This window comes from Dipteris shenzhenensis, chromosome 23 (assembly GCF_047967505.1).
Source record: "Dipteris shenzhenensis isolate YYH24624 ecotype China chromosome 23, Dip_SZ_1.0, whole genome shotgun sequence".
Taxonomy (NCBI): domain Eukaryota; kingdom Viridiplantae; phylum Streptophyta; class Polypodiopsida; order Gleicheniales; family Dipteridaceae; genus Dipteris; species Dipteris shenzhenensis.
In genome coordinates, this window is record NC_141618.1 from 19,797,301 (window position 1) to 19,817,389 (window position 20,089).

At 43.1% G+C, this 20,089-nt stretch overlaps 1 protein-coding gene across 1 annotated transcript in view; it reads left to right on the forward strand.

Moving 5' to 3' along the window:
- The window catches only part of LOC147887091 (uncharacterized), a 91,467-nt gene that overhangs the window by 56,525 nt on the left and 14,853 nt on the right, over nucleotides 1–20,089 (forward strand). Inside the window, exons 12-14 of the mRNA XM_087394042.1 lie at nucleotides 3,068–3,208; nucleotides 3,294–3,614; nucleotides 16,797–16,967. Coding sequence (XP_087250168.1) covers nucleotides 3,068–3,208; nucleotides 3,294–3,614; nucleotides 16,797–16,967 — 633 coding nt within the window. The remainder of the gene's footprint in view (nucleotides 1–3,067; nucleotides 3,209–3,293; nucleotides 3,615–16,796; nucleotides 16,968–20,089) is intronic.

The window sequence follows — 20,089 nt, forward strand, 5'->3', positions numbered from 1 at the left end:
TAGAACATCTGGGTTGCTCGTTGCAGTCAGGTGATGGGAGGGCAACAGGTCCCACCGGCGGCTACTCAAGTGGCCATTTGGCAAGGCATCATCTTCACTCTGCGCGCCAATTCTGAGCAGGGTGTGCCCGACTCATGAGCTTGGCTTGTAGGCATCTTTTACACATTTTCGGCTCGAGATATCCGTTGGATGTACATGCCACCATCTTGGCTGTTAGCCCCTGTCCCGTAGCCCCTGTCCCGGACAGGCCCTAGATAGCTAGCTGGGATTGCCGACAGGCCACCAAGGGGGTTTTTTTCTTCTTTGTACTTACCATATCAGCCCAATTTTGGTTGCTGATTTCTATGGGGATTCTCAAGCATTAATAGAAGTTTCCTTTCTTTGCAAAAAAAAAAGTCATCAAATACTCTTATCCACGATATATTGTTGGGATGTGTTTTGAAAAGAAAACATCAAACTGTCATCAGTTATTAATGCCTATTTGAACGTCCTAGGCTGTCATCGCTTGCTTGTGCAATAGCACATTGCACTCCGGTTGCTATTTATCTTGTGAGGCCACCCAAAAGCCATCGCCAGATCTCTACTCTTCATCCGAACAGGAAATGCACTGAATAGGTGCATCAGTTACCCCAACCTTGCTCGGTCCCGCATCACTGCGTTCATGGCACTCCAATTGCAACTGCTTTGCTGGTTCTGCTCCACTCGAACTTGCATCAATAGTTTCTTGCTGCCTCCTCCGCAACCACAACTTCAACCTCCGATCCTGCTCCATATTCATCAACCACTACAAACGATGTGGCCTTGACCAATCCACCGACTGATGCTCAGGCCACTGTTCAGTAGGCAGAACCTCCTCAATCCACGCACCCTCTGGCAATTGCTATTGCCAGCGTTCTTCTTGTGTAGCTGGCCGTTGGATCACCATAGGCTCAAATGAGGGAAGATCAGGTAATCCAGGAAACAAGGTGTGCTTATTATAAAACTTTTCCAAAAACCGATCCGCCTACGTAAAACGGCACCCCAACACGTAGTGGTGGAACTTCTTCACAGAGAAAATCCCCAGGCCTTTACGTTATGTCACTGAGTAATTCTGCTCTACCAGTGATAGTCTGCGACTTGCATAATAGACTGGTCGGAACCACCCTGCGTCATCTTGCTGCATTAGAACACTTCCAATCACTCAATCCGAGACATCCATGAACACATGGAAAGTCTTCTCCCAATTTGGAGGGATCAAGATAGGTGCTTTGGAAAGTTGCACCTTCAACTGCCGATACGCCTTCCCGCATTCTACCATCTCAACCACACAACTCTTATAGGCTGTGACTATTGCCAAACTTTTGCTGCCCTCCTAGGGATACTCTAGCTGACAGACAAAAGAAGGCGACTCTCCATGCAAATTGTTTGATAGGGAATTTTGGAAGCAAACTCTCTGCTGTCCAGAGTTAGGACGCAACACCAGACCCAACAACTGGCCGTGGATGAAAACGGATCAATCTGGAGGTTCCTGGCAGGCATGCAAGTCAATATGTCATGTTTCTAATTCCTTTCTTGAACAAAGGCTTTTCAATTTGAAGATGAAAGAAGGCAGTGATCACCTTAGCACACTCGCATCTCTTCTTCAACATTTGGCTGCCACCAAAGCAAGGTTGATGAAGATGATCAAGTTGTAGTCTTGTTCAAACATTGAGAGCGTCTTAAAATACAATGAAGGGCTTGTAGTGCTTAGGTTTCCCGCTAGATGGGATATAATGATATGGTGGCTATTCTCATTGATATGGACCGTCATATTACAGAGCAAGATGGAGGTACCTTGGAGATTGAGAAGGTAGTCTTCTCAAAGAACAAATTAAAGAAGAACAGAAAACCATTCAAGTGCTGCAAGAAGCTTGGACACATAGAGTACAGGTGCTATCAAAATGATAGCAAAGGAACAATAAAAAGAGCATGCAAACTTTGTAGTACAAGAAACAGTGATGAAGATGAAGATTTGGATGGACCATCCACTGTACTTGAGGAGAAGCCTTTTAATACTAGAGTTTCTGGTTTCTCACTTGTTGAAGAGATAGACACCGATTGCTTGTGTGTGTGTTGGTACTCTACCTTTGGGTAGCCCCCGAGAAATCACCATAACAAATTGAGTGTATTTGTGTGTCATGTTTCATTAATGGCTCCATTGTTTGTACCCAGCTAGAAGCCATGGGTTTATTATGTATTGGTTGTTCTCCCATATTTGGCCTAGTTCTAGGATGCTGGTGCATTCGTTCCCTAGACATGTGAGCTTGTCATGCATCTATGCTTAGACTTGAACCTTTGGTCATGTTTGAACATGAAGCCATCAGAGTGCTTAGTTCAACCTCTGAACCATGTTAGACTTTAGCCTTTGAGATTGCATGGGGTGTAGAGTCAGAATGCCATCATAGACCTTGTTATGGTTTTCTCCCAAAGTAACTCACTGTAACTTTGAAGGGGCGTTTCTTGAGATTCGGTGCCTTGTCTATGGATCTACCATTAGTTGTGGATAGGATAAGTGTACGTGTGTTTGTGTGCTATCCTATGGGTCGAAGGACAGCTGTAATATCTATGCCTGGCTGAATTGTGAGGGGCCTATGGTGGTGGCACCTATATAGAAACATTGTTTGTATTGTGGCTCAAAAGATGGTGGTACAAGATGACAGTGGTCATGGTCATAGTGGTGGTGGAAAATATCTGAGGATGCTTGCATTGTAAGGAGTAACATGTAATATGTTGGGAGGGGTAAGGGTAGGGGTAGGGGTATAGGTTCCCCAGGGGCAGTGGCAGGTGACACTCATCTGCTATCATAGTAGGTGGTTTTGGTGTGGAAGTGTGGTGGTTGTTGTAGTTGTGTTGGAGGCAATGATGTGAAAGTCCTTATCTGTTTTCAAGAATCCTGCTTCCAGATGCAGCTGTGTTGCTAACTATTTGCAACGAATCTGCACATCATTACTTGACTCCATCTAGGCAGATGTGCTGAGCCATTTTACAATTTCATGCCATCATATTTTAATAACATTATTAGACTGATGCAATGTGGTCTTTGTGTCAGGATGTGGAGTACTACAAGGGACTGAAATTGGAAGCTTTGGTAGTTGACGAATGTCAGCGACTCAAAGGGAGCAAAACCAGCAAAAATTTGCGACAACTTGATACAGTTTATCGCTTGCTCCTTTTTAGTGAGCCTTTAAAGGTTGTTAAAACTATATTTGGTGCTTTAAAGGGTTTCTCAAGTTTCTTCATTTTTGAAGGAAGGACTGATTCTTTTGTTGTTGCAGAGTACAGCAGATGACTATCATCAGCTCCTTTCAATTCTGTCAAATGCCAATGATGCTCATGGAACATGGGAGCAACCAGCAGATGAAGATGTGGATTTGATTGCAAAATTGAAGTCAAGAGTGGACAAGTACATTGTCTATGAATATGAGCATGATTCTGAAAGTATTTATCCAAAGGAATATTGGGTACCAGTGGAAATGACAACATTCCAGGTTGAAGAATACTGTAAACTGCTTATAGACAAGTGTGATAGTCTTACCCGCAGCAAGCGGGGTGATAGAGTTTCTTCTCCACATGAACTTCTATTAAAGATTCGCGCGGTCAGAGTTTCTTTCCTAGATGACCTTGTGTTGAAGATTTTCACTTTATGTTTCTCATTTCAAAAAAAGCAAATAAGAAATCTTGTTTTTGTTATTCACATGCTTGTTTTTTTTTGGAGTGATCGCTCGGTACTAGTCATAAATTTTTGTGATGAGAAGAACAATTGGGGGGCTCTTGTTCTCTCGCGCATATTACTTGTACAAGACATAACCATCTTGGATGTACTACACCCAAGAAACGTTGTGGTTGGTGATTTTTGTGGAAGCAGTCTATTGTTTAATTTACCTTTTGATTGCTTTCCCATATTCTACTGACAGAGCTGAAGTTGTACATGATTGGAGTGCTTTCCCCTATTGTTTAGTTTACCTTTCCATTGCCTTGCTATTCTACGGAAAGAGCAACTCAAGAACACAGCGTCTAGGTATAGATGGCCATCATGTACTTTATTCCTAGATTTGGGCAAAGCATTTGAAGATCATTGTATTGAATGTATGTTATCGAGCTTCCTTGTAAAATGGTGGCGCACTCATGTTGCATTTTGTAAAGTTACGATGAAGGTTTCATTGGAGTTGAGATTCTCTTGAAGGAATCAAAATTGCATGTATGTATGTATGTATATCTACATACATATACATATACATATACATAAATATCTATCTATCTATCAATGTGTGTGTGTGTGGGCATGTGTGCGTGTGTGAACATGTACATTTACATTTGTGTACACACACACACACACACACTTTTTTTTTTGGTAATATCCAGTGCATATATTTATATGATCATAAATTTACATGATGGGAGGTCTCCAAAATGGAGAGCATCCCAAAGTTCAGAAGCATAAAAAGAAAAGCTGTATGCAAGAAGCATCCATATCACCCTCATGGCAGGCATCATATAAGGATTGCCGCAATGAGGCTCGGAAAGATTCAAATGACTTGTGAATCTGCCGACCCAAGTATGCCAAATTATGCTCACTCCAGATTGTCCAAAGAGCCAATATCGCACCCAAGAGAGAAATAGTGAGTGTTGAGACAAGGACTTCATACATCTGCCAAAGAGTGAGAAATGTTTCCCAAATCTGTGACTTGGGAAACGGATCCGAAGATAAACTGAAATTCTCTTGAGGAGGATCTTAGTACACGGGTAGTGCCAAAGCAAATGAATAACAGTCTCTGAAGAAGCCTGACATCTTAAGCATGTGGATGGTGCAATGCGACGTTTAGCAAGTGTGACCCCCACTGACAATGTACCTGTCATACATCTCCAAAGAAAAAGTCTTTGTTTCAATGGCATTTTACACTTCCATAATATCCTGAGATTCTTCCGCCACCATGAGAGGGGCTTCCTTATATGCCACAGAGAATTAGCATATTGCTGAATCCATGGAGTCGGCTGAAGAAGCCTCAAGGTGCAGATTCATCCATAATGGGGCATGATCTGACAAGGCCAATGAGAAATCTATGAGGAGATGAGGGCTAAAATCTGCATATTGTTGTGGGTAAAACAAATACTATCTGTCAAGCCTTGCCCAGTATTTAGTAAGTGCATTATGATGAAAAGTATATCCGGGCACTGACCCTTGGAGAAGTAGCCATAAATCTTCAGCCTGCACAGAAAGAAGCATGCTATCCCATTTCTGCCTTTCCAATGATAGCATATGAGATCTTGAAGTGGTGTTATCTCTTGGCAGAGGGGAATTATTAAAATCTCCACAGATGAATGCATTAGATCTCCATGGATATTTGGTTAAAGAATCCCATAAAGAAGCCCTCATGGCAGAGGTGTGGGAGGCATAGACTGATGCAAACTCAAGTATATCACCATTGACATTACATTGTATGACCATCCATCTGCCACTGCTGTCATTGAAGGCTAACTGAGGCTCCAGCTCATGTCTAACCATTATGCATACACTTGAGTAGGTAGTGGTACCAGCATAATATATATCATAACCGCCAAAATAATCATGATGACCAACCTTAGAGTGTTGATTATGCTCTTGCAAACAAACAATATTTCGCATATAGTCCGAGAAGTTAACAACCTCAACCCATACAGGACAATGATGTCATATAAGGCTTTGATAATCCTTGTTTGGGGACCAGGGCATAGCATGTACCATCTGCTTCCCGTAAAAGAGGGGAGAGAGCTCACGTAGCCTCTGCTTGCACAAAGCATCTGATAAATGCACCTCATAAAAGCCTCTAGATGAAAAATATACTCCCTCTACAAAGCATCCTCCAAGGATGGACTTAATCCATTGTGCGACATCACTGGCTGCTGGGATTTTCCCTGGAAAGAAAATTATAACCGCGGTTTGAGATAACTTCCTGAGAGGATTCACGAGGGATGGCAATTTCAATTTGTACGTGACCTCTGGAACTGGTTTGCCCCATTCCTGTCGTGACTGCTGAAAGTCATCCTTAAGGGTATCAAACACGTATTGAGCTTCCATGGTAAGTTCATCATCTTGTGTTGCAGGTTGTGAAGGGCGGCGCTTAGCATCTGCGGGTCTTTCTTTTCGAGCATATGTACAAACATCTGAACCTGAAGCCATGATTGAGATACGACAAGGCAAGAGGGACTGTACGGAGAAGTATAGAATCAAAACAAGCGAGACACAAGACTGTACGGAAAAGTACAGGAGCAAGACTCAGGACTGTACGGAAAAGGTACTGGATTGTACGGGCAAGACTGGACTGTACGGAGATACATATGGGGCTGTATGGAAAAAGACTGGACTGTACGGAGATGCAGACGGGGCACGGAAAAGATTGGACTGTACGGAAATGCGGACGGGGCTGTACGGACGTACGGAAGGTGGTTGTGAGAAAAAAGTACGGCGATGGAGACAGGTATGGAACTGCGCGGAGGTAAGCCAGACCTAACCTAGCTGTTCGTACGGTCGTACGAAAACCGTACGGCGACGGTACAGGTGTACGGACAAAAAGGGAGGCTTTACGGGATCCTTGGTGAGGCTGAACAGCAGAGGCTGCACTCTCTCTCTCTCTCACACACACACACACACACTCTCTCTCTCTCTCTCTCTCTTACACACACACACACACACACACACACACACACACACACATGTACACACCTACGTATGTGCATGCATGCATGCATGCATGCATACATACATACATACATACGTACATACGTACCGTACGCACGCACGTACGTATGCCGATTACCTATCAATGTAGTGTCCTTGGGCTGCGCATAAACCTGCTCAACCGCAACATTGCAAACTGAATGTCTAGCCTAGTATCTTATAAGTAGACAAGACATCCATTTATACGGTTCACTGCCATCATGCATGGATAACTTCATCCTTGGCTCCATGGGAAGAGAAATGGGCTTGCAGTCTTGAAATCTGAACATGCCTCCAGTTGGACTATTGCAACAACCCTGGCTGGTCAAGTATGCATGAATTTTAACATACTAGGCTCGAGGTTAATTTCAATCACACTTTTGAAGATGCTCATCCTTGAAGTGGGGGAAAAGCTTCTTCATAATCTATGCCCTGTTTCGAGCTCAACCAGCTGTGCCTTGTACTTGTTAATGGTACCATCAGATTTGCGTTTTGATGGTATACCCACTTTGTGCTAGTAGCCTTTTTACCAGTAGGCAAATTAACCAAATCCTAAGTGGATTCTTTCTGCATAGAATCTATTCCAGCTGCAATGCACACTATCTCGTGCATCCTCATATGAATCAAGTTCATACACATCAAAGAGATATCTGTCCGAAGTTGAATCCCCAAAGTTTCCCTCATCCGTGATATCTATCTATCTATCTATGTGTGTGTGTGTGTGTGTGTGTGTGTGCATATACATACATACATACATTTATATACACATAGGAGAGAAAAGAAAGAAAAGAAAGATGTATTAACGTCTACAAGAGGCCTCGCGGGCCTATGAGACAAAGTGCAAAACCAAAAGGTAACTCATACAAGCCACTGACGGCTGAAGCAAAGGGTTCACTAAGACCCTTGCTGAAAGCTACAGTGCTAAACTAGTGAACAAAATACCAGAGTAGCAAAATAATAGAAGAGTATTAGGTGCTCAGAGCTAGCGCTCCTCGTACATGCTCAGGCTCCATATAGCCCGGTAACCTGGTGGCTCTCCGATGAGATGTGAGCTCTCGTATCTGTGTTTGTCGTGCTGTCTCTCGATGCGGTGGAGGGCATGGTCTCCTCGATCTCTGGATCCGGTGGGCTATGTCAAGGGTGATGCCTCATCTCTAGCGGTCATCTCTGAGCAGGGCTGAAATAGACCAAACCTTGATCGTGCGTGCTCTGGTTCCTCTTCGTATTGCACGTGGAGTGTGTCTCTCTCGTCTGGTAGCATCGTGGTGGACACTCTCACTTCTGATCCATGATGCTCTCATCTCATCAAGCTCCTCTCCCTCAGCCTCAGCGACTGCTGACTCAGATGCATAGAAGTTTGTAACAAGTGTCTGTACTCTGTTGATCTCGGTGACCTGTGGCATCAGTCCTTGTTGCTCTCTAGTCTGTCACATTAGTATATCCCTTTGTCGTCGCATCTCAATCAGATAGAGCCCAACACAAACATGATCGGGAAAATGGATTAGCCGTGTAAGTGGACCAAAGCCATGCCCCTTCTGAAAGAGGTAGTGATATCGTCCTCGGATCTCATTTTGAAGAGAGAGAGAGAGAGAGAGAGAGAGAGAGAGAGAGAGAGAGAGAGAGAGAGGAATGAATTGATGTAGGGCACCAGGAGAAGAGTCTCCCCTTCTTTTGCTAGGTTGGAGGCCCTCTAGAGCCCCTCATTGGGAGAACTTTCATGTTTCTACTGACTTGCAGAGTGTCTTTCTTAAGAAACTCTAGAAATCCCTCATGAATAGAAAAATCACTCTATTGTCTATTCATGGAGGGATTGTAGTGAACTTGTGGAGTTTAAGGGGATTGCTAGGATCTTCAGTACTTTTCTCCTTGTTGTTTCCAGGGTTCAATGGCTTTTGCTCTCCCTTTTGGGACGTGAGGTCTTCTTTGGGAGGCAAGACTCTTCTTGGGCTATCTCGGTTTGACGTTACTTATTTGAGTGGATGACGTTCCCGTCCTGCCCTTCAAACCGGTGCATGCTTCTGCGGATACCTCTTGGGAGACTGGCGAGTATTGTAGCGTGGCATATCTAGAGAGCCGGATGTGCAGAGGCATTGGATGGATCTTAGATCCATCTGTCTCACACCATGGCTAATATTTGGACTAATACCATACATAATTTGATGGCTAGTTAGGCGACAATGCAGGGTTCTTTTCGGGAAGTCTCTGTCAGGAGGGATATTTTTCTTAGAGAATGCAAGGGCTGTCCATTCTTTTCAGAGTCTATTGCAGGACTAACATGGCACTTTCAGCATATTCCATGGTTTCTTTCTAGTTTGTACTAAGGTTCTCTTTTGTTTCGTTCTGGATGATGTTTATGTGCATGCCATGCTAGCTCTTGCGTGCGTGCGTTTGTAGCCCCCCCCACACACGCACACGTGTGTATGCGCGTGCACACACACACACAACACTTACACGTGCACACATACATACATACATACATGCACACACGCGCGCGCGCGCACACACACACACACACTTAACACACAACACACAATGTGTGTGTGTGTACTTATCATATAGTGAGATTTTCTCATTGTGCCGTCCTTTTTCGGGTTAGCTTCTCTGTAATATAATCACTCATAGTTTTCACCAAAGAAAAAAGAGTGTGTGGACCAAGGGCCTACTCTGAATCATCATGGGTTCCATAATCACTTGTAGCCTCTGGAATAAATGCCACTTGGATGCTGGTAGGGCACCCCCTAGAAGGGTATTGCATACATGGTTGTCGGTCTCACTGATCCCTTAGTCGGGGGGTTTTGGAGGTGTGTTTGGAAGCACTTTCTGTCTAGTTGAGCTAGAACCTTTTGCCCTTGTGGGAGTTGTGACCTAGTCGTGTGTCATTGTGAAGATCGGCCTTGCAAAGAATGCTCTAAGGTAGGTGTATGATTGTACAATCTCCACCACCTCTCCTCGATTTAGTGAAGCTGTGTCGATGAAGTACTGCTTATAAAGTGTTGAAGATCATAACCTTAGTCTTGCCAAGGTTGACCGTTAGGTCTTTCTCCCTATAAGACACCTCTAGGGCCTCTAGATGTCGGTGTAGGCTTGTTGCTCAAGAGGAGATGGGGACTATGTCATTTGCGTACAACAGTATCTGTAGCATCAGATCTGGAAGCAAGGATCCCTCTCCTCCTAGGCGATTGATGAAAGTCGTGATTGGGGTGTGTACTCTCCCTCTTGATTGATGCATATAGGCTCATCATTGTGAGAAAACAAGAGAGAGCAAGAGAGCAACCAAAGCATCTGAATAGAAGAGATAAACGAAAACCAACAAGATGAGAAGGTTTTGTCTAAGTGACAAAACCTTATCCTATCCACTAACCGTAGTTAGGGATCCTAATTGTGGTTAGGGGGAAAAGACTATAATGAGGGAAAAGTGTCCCTAGCGCACTTATTAACTATACATTGGCCACTGCCATGAAAGATGGCGATAATACCAACACCCCCCTGCAGTGCCAATGTGATGATGTACAAGGAAAGGATCAATCACCAAAAGGAGATAAGTTCAGAGCATTGCGAAATGCCTCAAACTTCTCACGTGGAAGTGCTTTGGCGAAGATGTCTGCAACATTATCATGTGTGGAGACATAGATCATATTGATATCCCCTGCATATAACTTCTCTCAGACATAATGATAATGCCATGCCTATATAGTCAAGATGGTAGATGGAAGTCCAATAGAAGTGTGGGACCATAGGGTAACACAGTTGGAATCTTTGGTCCAAGACTATTTGGAAAAGCTGAATTTTGATATGACTATGATATTTTATGCGGATGTAGCTCTTGGAAAAGCATGGCATTCAACATGAATCTCATCAGTAAGTGGTGGAAGGATCAATTTAAATCAAACAATGTATCAATATGGATAAGGCTTACTTCAGGGTCTTTGATTTTGACTATAAAGGTTTGAAAAACACTTAGGTGAGCATTTATTTCTCTTTAGTGGATTAATACAATCATTCAAGGATGCATCGAATTGGAGAAGGATCCTTCGATGATAGTTGAAGATTAGCAAATAAGCGGCGTAGCCACACACACTCAACAGTTGCTGTGAAAGCTGCCTTGTACTCAGCTTCACATGAGGAAGTAGCCACAGTAGATTGTTTCTTACTGAGCCAAGAAATGCAAGCATGTCCCAAAAAGAAACAATTACCACTTGTGGACTGCCCTAGTGTCATAATCTCCAGCCCAATCTGAGTCACTGTAAGCATGCATTGGCAATTCACCCCCTCGGGAAACATCAAGTCATAAGACTTTGTGCCTTGCAACTAACGGAAGATGCGTTTTACAGCTTGCCAATGTGTTGACTTTGGGCTGTGCATATACCTGCTCACCTGTGAAATTGCAAATTGAATATCGGGCAGTGTATTGCACAAATAAATGAGGCATCCCAGCGTGGCTGTAGAGTTTGTCATCTATTGATTCACCTGAATCATAGATAGTAAGGTTCAGCCCTGGCTCCATGGGAGTGGTTGTAGGCTTGCAATCTTGCATGCTGAACCCATCCAAGAGCTAGCTGCAAATTCTGATTTTCAGGAGGGATGTCAGATGTGGAACCCAAAGCAATGGGTATTAACCCCTCAAAAACATCATCTGATGTAGAAGAAGCTAGGACATTAAATTCAGCTTGTGTATGTGCTGAATTTTCTGAAAAGATTACATCTCCGATGACAAATCTCTTGCGTGAAGCAGGATTGTAGAGACGGTAACCTTTGCTCTCTGCACTATATCCAACAAATATGCATTTAAGTGCCTTGTCTGACAGCTTGTCGAAACTCAACAGTCACATGGGCATATGCAACACATCCAAAGACACGAACATCGAGCCTGATTCAAAACATAATTGGCACACATGAGACTCTCAAGCCAAAACCTGTGAAGCAACTTTTTGCTTGTGAGCATGCATCTATCCATCTCCATAAGAGTTATATACTTCCACTCAGCTTTGCCATTTTGCTGAGGTGTAAGCCTCACTGTAAGGCGATGTGTGATGCCTTTCTCTTTCAAATAAGCCTCAAATTCATGAGACATATACTCCCCCCATGTATTTGTGCGTAGACTCTGAATTGTGAGGCCTATTTCATTCTCAACCTTTGCTACAAAGTGTCAAAAATGGTTAAACACATCTGATTTTTTCTTTAAACCATAGACCCAAGTGTAGTTTGAATAGTCATCAATAAATGTGACATAATAGAGATAGCCACCCAATGTAGGAGTCCTCATGGGACCACATACATCACTATGAATGAGCTGTAATTTTCGAACAACTTGTACTACACCATCCTTCTTGAAGGGAAACCTGTGCATCTTTCCAAGTATGCACCCTTCACAGGCATGAGGAGGAGGTGACTTGGAAGGAGGCAAAGCATCAACCATAGAATGTTTTTGAAGTGTCATCAAGCTGCTTATGCCCATATCTAACATGCCATAACTACGCATTGTGCATAGCAGCAGTGGGAGTAGAAACTACAAGTGCATCATCATCTGATCTTTTCTCAAATACATCAAGTTGAGAAAGATCACGAAACATCTTCAAAGACAACCTGAAATCCTCTTTTATTGAGAGAGGACATTGAAATTGCAAATTCTTCTTGATTCTAGGTACATAAAATACATCATGAATTCTGAAATTTGTGCCATTTGTGGCTCACCAATACCACGAACTGAATAAGAAGAATCATTTGCACAAGACACCCTTTTTCCAGCGGGTGATGGATGCAGAGAATCAAACAAACACTTCCTGGAAGTGAGATGTTTGGTGGCACCACTATCAAAGTACCAATTATTCAATGTCTCATTCACATTGAAAGCACATGAATCCTTAGAAGGATCATAACTACAAGTCAGAAAAGCATAAGATGTGGCTATAATATCTAGAGCAACCACCTGTGAAAATTAGGACTGGAAGTCAAAAGGCCATACTCGTCTTCCACTAAGTTGTGATTGAAGCATCACCACCATCATGTGCATGAGGAGCTGAATATGTGACAACCATACTTGAATCCTTTTTCTTTTCTTTGGTATTTCTTTTCTTGCATTCTCCTATGTAGTGACCCGGCGTCTTGCAATAATGACAAACACCCTTTCTCTTGGGCTTCTCTGCATCATTCTTAGCCTTGTGAGAAGGCTGTCCAGAATCAACTTTATGCTGATGTGAAGGCACTTGTCCTGCAATTGCTACACCTAGCACTTGTCGTGCACCCTGAGCTTGTCCCATACCCCTTCCTCTTCCTTGTTGAGGAGTGGCAAGTGAAACCACATTCTCTAGCCGTGTCTCATCTCCATTGACATGATCCCACAAGTGTTTGCCGACTAAAATATTGCGTACCATAAAACTCCATAAGGAATACTTGGTACCATCCAACTTATCCTCTTGTGTGAGGATTCCAAACACTTCATTGGGATTGTTCTGGGCCATAACTGCCAAAGAAACACACCTGTAGCAAAAGTGAAAATAATATCCCTTCCTGGGATTTCAGATCCACAACCCAAAATTGCCAAGCAATCTGTCCACAATGATAGTTTATTGTCAAAGGCAATCAGAGGCTTAAAATGCACCCGAAATGCCTTGCAAATGCCCAAAAACTGCCAAAATTGCAAATGTATGCAATGTCACTCAAGATGAGTCCAAAACTGCCTGCAACAGTCCCAAACTGCTAGTACATTGCCAAATTGCATCCCAATGTCAAAAGGCCTAAATTCTTGTGGGAAATTGCATCCGAAAGAGGGAAAATTTACTGAAAGCCCCAAATTTGCAATCTGCCTACAAAAGCTCCAAATTTGCAGATTTATCTGCAAGGCCTCCAAATTTCTCCACTGCCCCAAAAAATCAGCCAAGCACTGGCTCACAAAACTGTAGCAAGGTCTTGCTAAAATGGCATCCAAAGTGTGCATACACCTTCAGCCAACAGTGAGCCTCAAAATGCTCAACACATGAGCAATACCAAACAATGCAAATGTTTGTCGGTGGGCAGACCAAAAAAGAAATCCCCAAATGCACTCTGCAACTGTCACCAACAATGGCTTTAATGCAAAATATTTCTGCCCCAAAAAATCAGCCAAGCACTGGCTACACAAAATTGTAGCAAAGTCTTGCTAAAATGGCATTCAAAGTGTGCATACACCTTCAGCCAACCGTGAACCTCAAAATGCTCAACACTTGAGCAATACCAAACAATGCAAATGTCCGTCTGTGGGCACACCCAAAAAGAAATCCCCAAATGCACTTTGCAACTGTCACCTTCAAAAGTAACCGGCAGATGGCACATGCACGGAGAGATGGGCATGGAGCACGGAGAGGCAGATTATATGCACGGAGAGGTAGATTGTATGGGTGGTACTATCATATAGCCGTATAGATATCAGACTACATGGACTGATAGGGTACGACGCTATACGGTTGGCAGTGGTTCGGACATGTAGTACGACAAACAATCCGTACGTACCGTATGGCAGGTAAGTATGTCGATTTTACGATCGAATCTGTAGGACCGTACGATTTTGCAGGTATGGACGGGGCAGCAAGAAATGTACGGGGAATGTACCGTATAATGTATGGCACTGCATGCTTGTAGATACAGGGGTGCGTACATAAATGTATGGACAGGCTGCAGTGTGGCCTGCATGGGGCGCCGTACGTTGTACGGAATGGCTGGCGCGTGTACGACAAGGTGTACCGACAAGAATCAACAGCGTGTATGATGAGCTGCTGGTACGGATTCCGGGTTGTGGCAAGGGATGAGTAGCAGCAGAGGTAGGTCCGAGAGAAGAGGCAGGCTCTGATACCAAATGTTAAAACAAGAGGGAGCAAGACGGCAACCAAAATGTTTGAATAGAAGAGATAAAGGAAAAATAACAAGAGGAGAAAGTTTTGTCTAAGTGACAAAACCTTATCCTATCCACTAATCGTAGTTAGGGATTCTAACTGTGGCTAGGGGGAAAAACCTCTAATGAGGGAAAAGTGCCCCTAACCCACTTATTGACTATACATTGGTCATTGCCATGAATTATGGTGATAATTTCAACAATTAGCCCCTAGATTATGACTCATGGTATTTGCATCTCCAGGAGTCTCTGAATCATGCGGGCTCGTAAGCAGGCATAAACTTTCTAGGATCTCGATCTTGCCTCCTCAATGACTGCCAGTAAGGTGAAGATACGGTCAAGGGTGGAATGTTGTCTTAAAAAATCAACGTGTCCCAATGCCCGGTATCCATGTGCCTTTGTATATGTGTTTCTCTCTGTAGCATTGATCTATTGATCTTGGCTAGTGTATCATGGGTAGTTCCCCGTGTCCATGGGGTCCTTGGCTTTGCGTATCGATACAATAGTGGTGGTGCTCCAAGCACAAGGGAAGCCATGCCATACCGCATGATTAAACATCTGTGCTAAGATCGGGGCCAAGACCTCCTCCCTCAAGCTTAGTGTGTGCACGCACGCACACACACACACACACACACACACACACACACACACACACACACACACACACACACACACACAGAGAGAGAGAGAGAGAGAGAGAGGTGTGTGTGCGTTGCATGCAGGCGTGCGTGTACACATGTATGTATCATACCGCCACACAACACAAAGTATTGATTTTTGTGCCCTCATGCTTAGAGATGCTTGTTTGATTGAGTTTTTGTGTGATTGGAGGGAACTTTGGATTTTAGTAGAGAACTAGTGAGTGCATTCATCTCCCCATGGTAAAAGACATCTTAGCGCAAAAAGCTCATCTAAATCTTGAGGTAAAAACCATTAGGCATGTGGACTACTTTTTGATTAGCCTTCTCCTTTAGTACTGGTCTTTGTCATGGCTGAGTCTCCCCCCCTTCATCTATGGAGTGCTGATAGAAACCTAGTACAAAGACCTTTGTATAAGTGGATGCTCACATATGACATAGGGGTGTGTTGTGTTTTTCGAGAATGTGTTTGGCATGCTTTGTGGATTCATCTAGATAGATATTTTCACCATGCTAGCTCATCATGAACTGCTTTCGTCTTGACTAGGATTACAATTTTTTTGGTTTCATATTTAACTGCTGCACCTAGCTTGGCTGAGTGCCTAGGCTTTTTCTTTTCAATGTACACCATTGTGGACACTATATGTCTCAAATATATCTTCTCTAACAAGAAGTCAGTCTTTTTGCCATTATACATCTTTGTAGGTGTTATCATTTGATCTTTTGAAGACATTAGAATGTGGCTCTTTACGGTTGCTTTCTTCCCTTTTTGGGAGGGGGGTCGGAGGGTTTCGGTAACCAAAGATTGACAATCTATGCATTTGTTAGTTGTTTGTGTCTTCATGGGGCATTCCAGTGGTACTAAATGTTGTGCTTTACTTTTGTTTTGGGCTAGTTGGTGGGCCTTTGTCCTCATATGGTAGGATCTAATCTAAGCTAAATCATCTTGATCCATAGGTGTCCACATGTTGCTCTTTATCTAGTGGGATGTGGAAGTGAATGGGTTGGGGTATCATGAAATGTTAGAAAAGCAAAGAGTTAGCATTGTAGTTAGGTGAGTAATTCTTTGAAAGATGCCTTGTGCCACATGCTAAGGACTTCTTGAGGTGGATTTGATCATTCTAAAGTTTTAGCAAGTTACTACCAATGACTTTTGTAGTTGTGTCTAGGGCTATAGTTTCACATGAGTTTAAATGAAATGGCCATTCTAAAGTTTTGGCAAGTTACTACCAATGATTTTTCTAGTTGTGTCTAGGGCTATAGTTTCACAAGAGTTTAAATGAAATGGCCACTCATGTTGACCTTGTTCTACAGTGACTTTGCCCTGCTATTTTCAAAATGTCGTTTAATATTCAGGATTAATTTACCCCCATTCAAGGTCCATGGTAGGTTTAGCACAGGAATTATTCAATGGAACTTATATTCTAGCCAGAATTTATCATCAGTATGTTTTATCATTTCAATCTGGAAGGTGAATTAGCTTCTCTGTCAGTGGGATATTTGTTTCTAATGTGCATGATGTGGGATGGATTATGAATGGATTAATTGATTATACAATCTATTGTGGTTCGTTTTCTTGCAGTGCTGCAACCATCCATATATGGTCAATCCTAAACTCCAGGAGTCACGAGCACATTTACCTGGAAAGGACCTGCTGGATTTTGGAATCCAGGCGAGCGGAAAGTTGAAGCTTTTGGATATAATGCTTTCCCAAGCTAAATCATCAGGCAAAAGAGTGGTTATAATCACACAGGTGTGGGTGCAACTTCTGTAAGGCTCTGCTTATTTTATTTGATAAAGATGCAAGGAGGCTTTGCCCACTATTTAGGACAGGACAGTTTTTAAATCTTTTGAATAGGAAATTATGTGTTATGTTCTCTTTGTAATTGCGGATGCTGAAAGTGTTCTTAGTGGTTGCCAGTGTACTCAAATGGCTACTAAGAACCCTTGAAAAGGTTGCAAAAAAAATTGTTAGTAAGAAATCTAAAAAAAAAGAAAACTTCCCTGCAATAATAGAAATCCCTTCTATTGTTAGCTGAAGAGAACTTATATTTTGTGTTTCCCTCTTTTGACTCCTTTGCGCAGGAGGTCGTATATTCTCTTGACTCAGTGAGACTTCTTCATATGGGATTGGTGTCATACCTAGAAAAACTGACCTTGCCTTGCTTGCTCCAAGCTATCCACCATGTGTAGGGAAGCATCCAAGGTAGTTTGGTTATTGAACTCTATTGCTAATAGTTGGTAATTCCCTTACGGTATCATTTTGCATTGGGTTGACCAGCAACATTTGGTTATCCCCTTACGGTATCTTTTTTCATTGCGTTGACCTGCTTTAGCCTACAAGCCTTGGCAGCAGATTGTGATGGACTGAGACTAAAATCACTTCTTGATTGTTTTGAGTGACTTTGCTTGCTGAGCCTTTTTTCGTTTGTTTGCTTTAATTTTAACTTCTTCAATGATGTCTGCCCTTTTGTTACGCTCTTTTCCTCCTTTTGTTTAGTTAGTTGATGCTTTCTCTAGTTTGATTTTCTTATTTGGATATGTGTTTGCTAAACTTTTCTTGTTTGCTTCTTTCTCTTCATTTCCTTCTTTTTTGTTCGTGGCCTCTTGTTGTTCTTCGTTGTGTTTTTTGGATCCTTCTTGGACCATGGGCTTCTTGTGCGATTTCCTGAAAGCTTCTTGGTGTGAAGAGGAACCAAGTAGGGATTCTAGCAAGAAGCCATGGACACTTGACTGCACGCTATTGTCGATGATCTCTCAAGTGTATCAAGCAGCCTCTTTAGGGCCCACTGCACGGCGGCCGCCCCGCTTAAAATAGAGAAGGGTGTGGTTAGCACTACCATTTCTGACCTGTAGCGGTTCATTATCAGTATGTCAGAGAGAGGCTTTCAGCAAGGGATATTCAGTTGTCTTGTCTTCTGGCGGAAGACAGTTTGGCAGATATCTTTACCAAAGTGCTTCCATGACCCAAGTTTGAAGCTTTTCGGCAAGCTTTACACTCGATTCCATTTGTTACATGATAGTGCCATCCATGGCATTAGTTCCAAGTACCTTTGAGGTGTTTCCAGAATACTTCACCTATACCGTGGAGGGGTTTTGTTAGATTTATTGCTCTGGTATGGCTGTCCTATGGTTTAGGCTACTTCTAGTATTATTTGGGACTTTAAGTCCACTTAGTCAACGTATGATTAGTAGCTTTAGGACTATTAGTCCCAACCTAGTTCTAGGGTTCATTGTAGTTCAGTTAAGTTGATTTCCTGCAATACAATGTATAGGTCGTTTTGCCTCTATGCAACAGCCTCCTCATCATCCACCTCGTTCTCCGATGAAGCCTTACTTTGTGGGACCATCCTAGGAGCTGCAGCCCCACTCCTCCAACCCCACCTTCTGAAGCTGCAGCCCCAGGCTGTACCCTGCCGCATGCTCTTGTGTGTGGGCCATGCTGCAATATCTCCTCGTACAACTGGGCATAGATGTCCGGCTCCTCCTATGGAATGTCAGGTAAATGGGGGCCTTGTCTATCTCCATTGTATCAAGATCAACCTACAAATGAAAGCTTTGGAGGTGATTTTTGCTGAAATGTTAACTCGATACTGATTTCTCATTGCTCAAAATACAAATTCAGAATATTACAAATTGCAATTTATGCATCAAGGCTTAAGCAACAAATCATAGAAGTACATACTACATACTTGCATTGGCTCTTTCAACCTTTGAACTTGCTCAAGAGACTTAAGTTGCTATTAGCAAAAACCAGCCTTTCCAATTGAGCCGATGAAAGGTAGTTTCTCTTTTTGGTGTGAAACAATGCCCACGTACACCAGTTTCTCTCACAAGCTGCAACAGTGCAATCTTGTGAAAGAACACTCATAGCAATACGCCTCAAACTTGGAGTCGATCCTCCATACTTCTCCCACCTAGACACAGGATGAAGTTGCGTCTCTCGAACCCTCGCTACAAGTCAAGCTAGAGTTGCAGAACACCAACAACTCATCCTCTAGTTTCTTGACAAGTTCAGTGTTCCCCTTACAAATAAGATCTATATAGGCATTAAAACCTGAATTCAGCTCCTCATCAATGTATTGCTCCTCATACCTCCACAATGGATGCAATACATTGGCAACTACATGTATTGGTTTGCGAAACCAATTCCACCTGCTCTCCCAAATGTCTCTAATATGCTCAATCCTGAAATATTCAGATTTGACAAACTCAAATGGTCATGAATCATTGTAAGTCCTAACAAGTTATATCATATCCTTTGCAAAAAAAAAGAAGTTATATCATGGGGCAAAAAATAATGTTTGCAGCTGAAGGTTGGAGACTAAGAGACAAGACATTCCACACTTACCTTGCAAGGGATAATGTCCCGTTGTTCTTGATGCATCTCCCGGTTCTATACATGAACTCATACAAGCCCAAAGTTGAGCCATCTCGATCTGTGAATCGAAGGACACAAAAGTCGGCCTCAAAGCAACCACAAGTGCAGCAGCGTCATCCCAAAAGCTCTGTCCCATCACTATGCTTGTATATGCAAGAGCCTTGGGTTATCATGATCCTCCCAAGCCATCGACTATGTAGATACAATAGTGCGAAGCAAGCCATGATGCACTCTAATCAGCCTCTCCAATACAATACACATGACACATCCCAGCACTCCTGAAACCCCTGATCTGCAAAATAACCACACACAACATCAAAACTGAGCAGGCTGCTCACCACCCAACCGTGACATCTACGGGATGTGATCCCGAATCAGAAGATGTCCCCCCGAGCCACGAGCTGAGCTACTGGCACGAACCCCCAATCAGATCCCAAACCAGCCTGGTGTCCCATACCACCAGGTGGCGCTGTGAAGCCCTGGATCTGCCACTG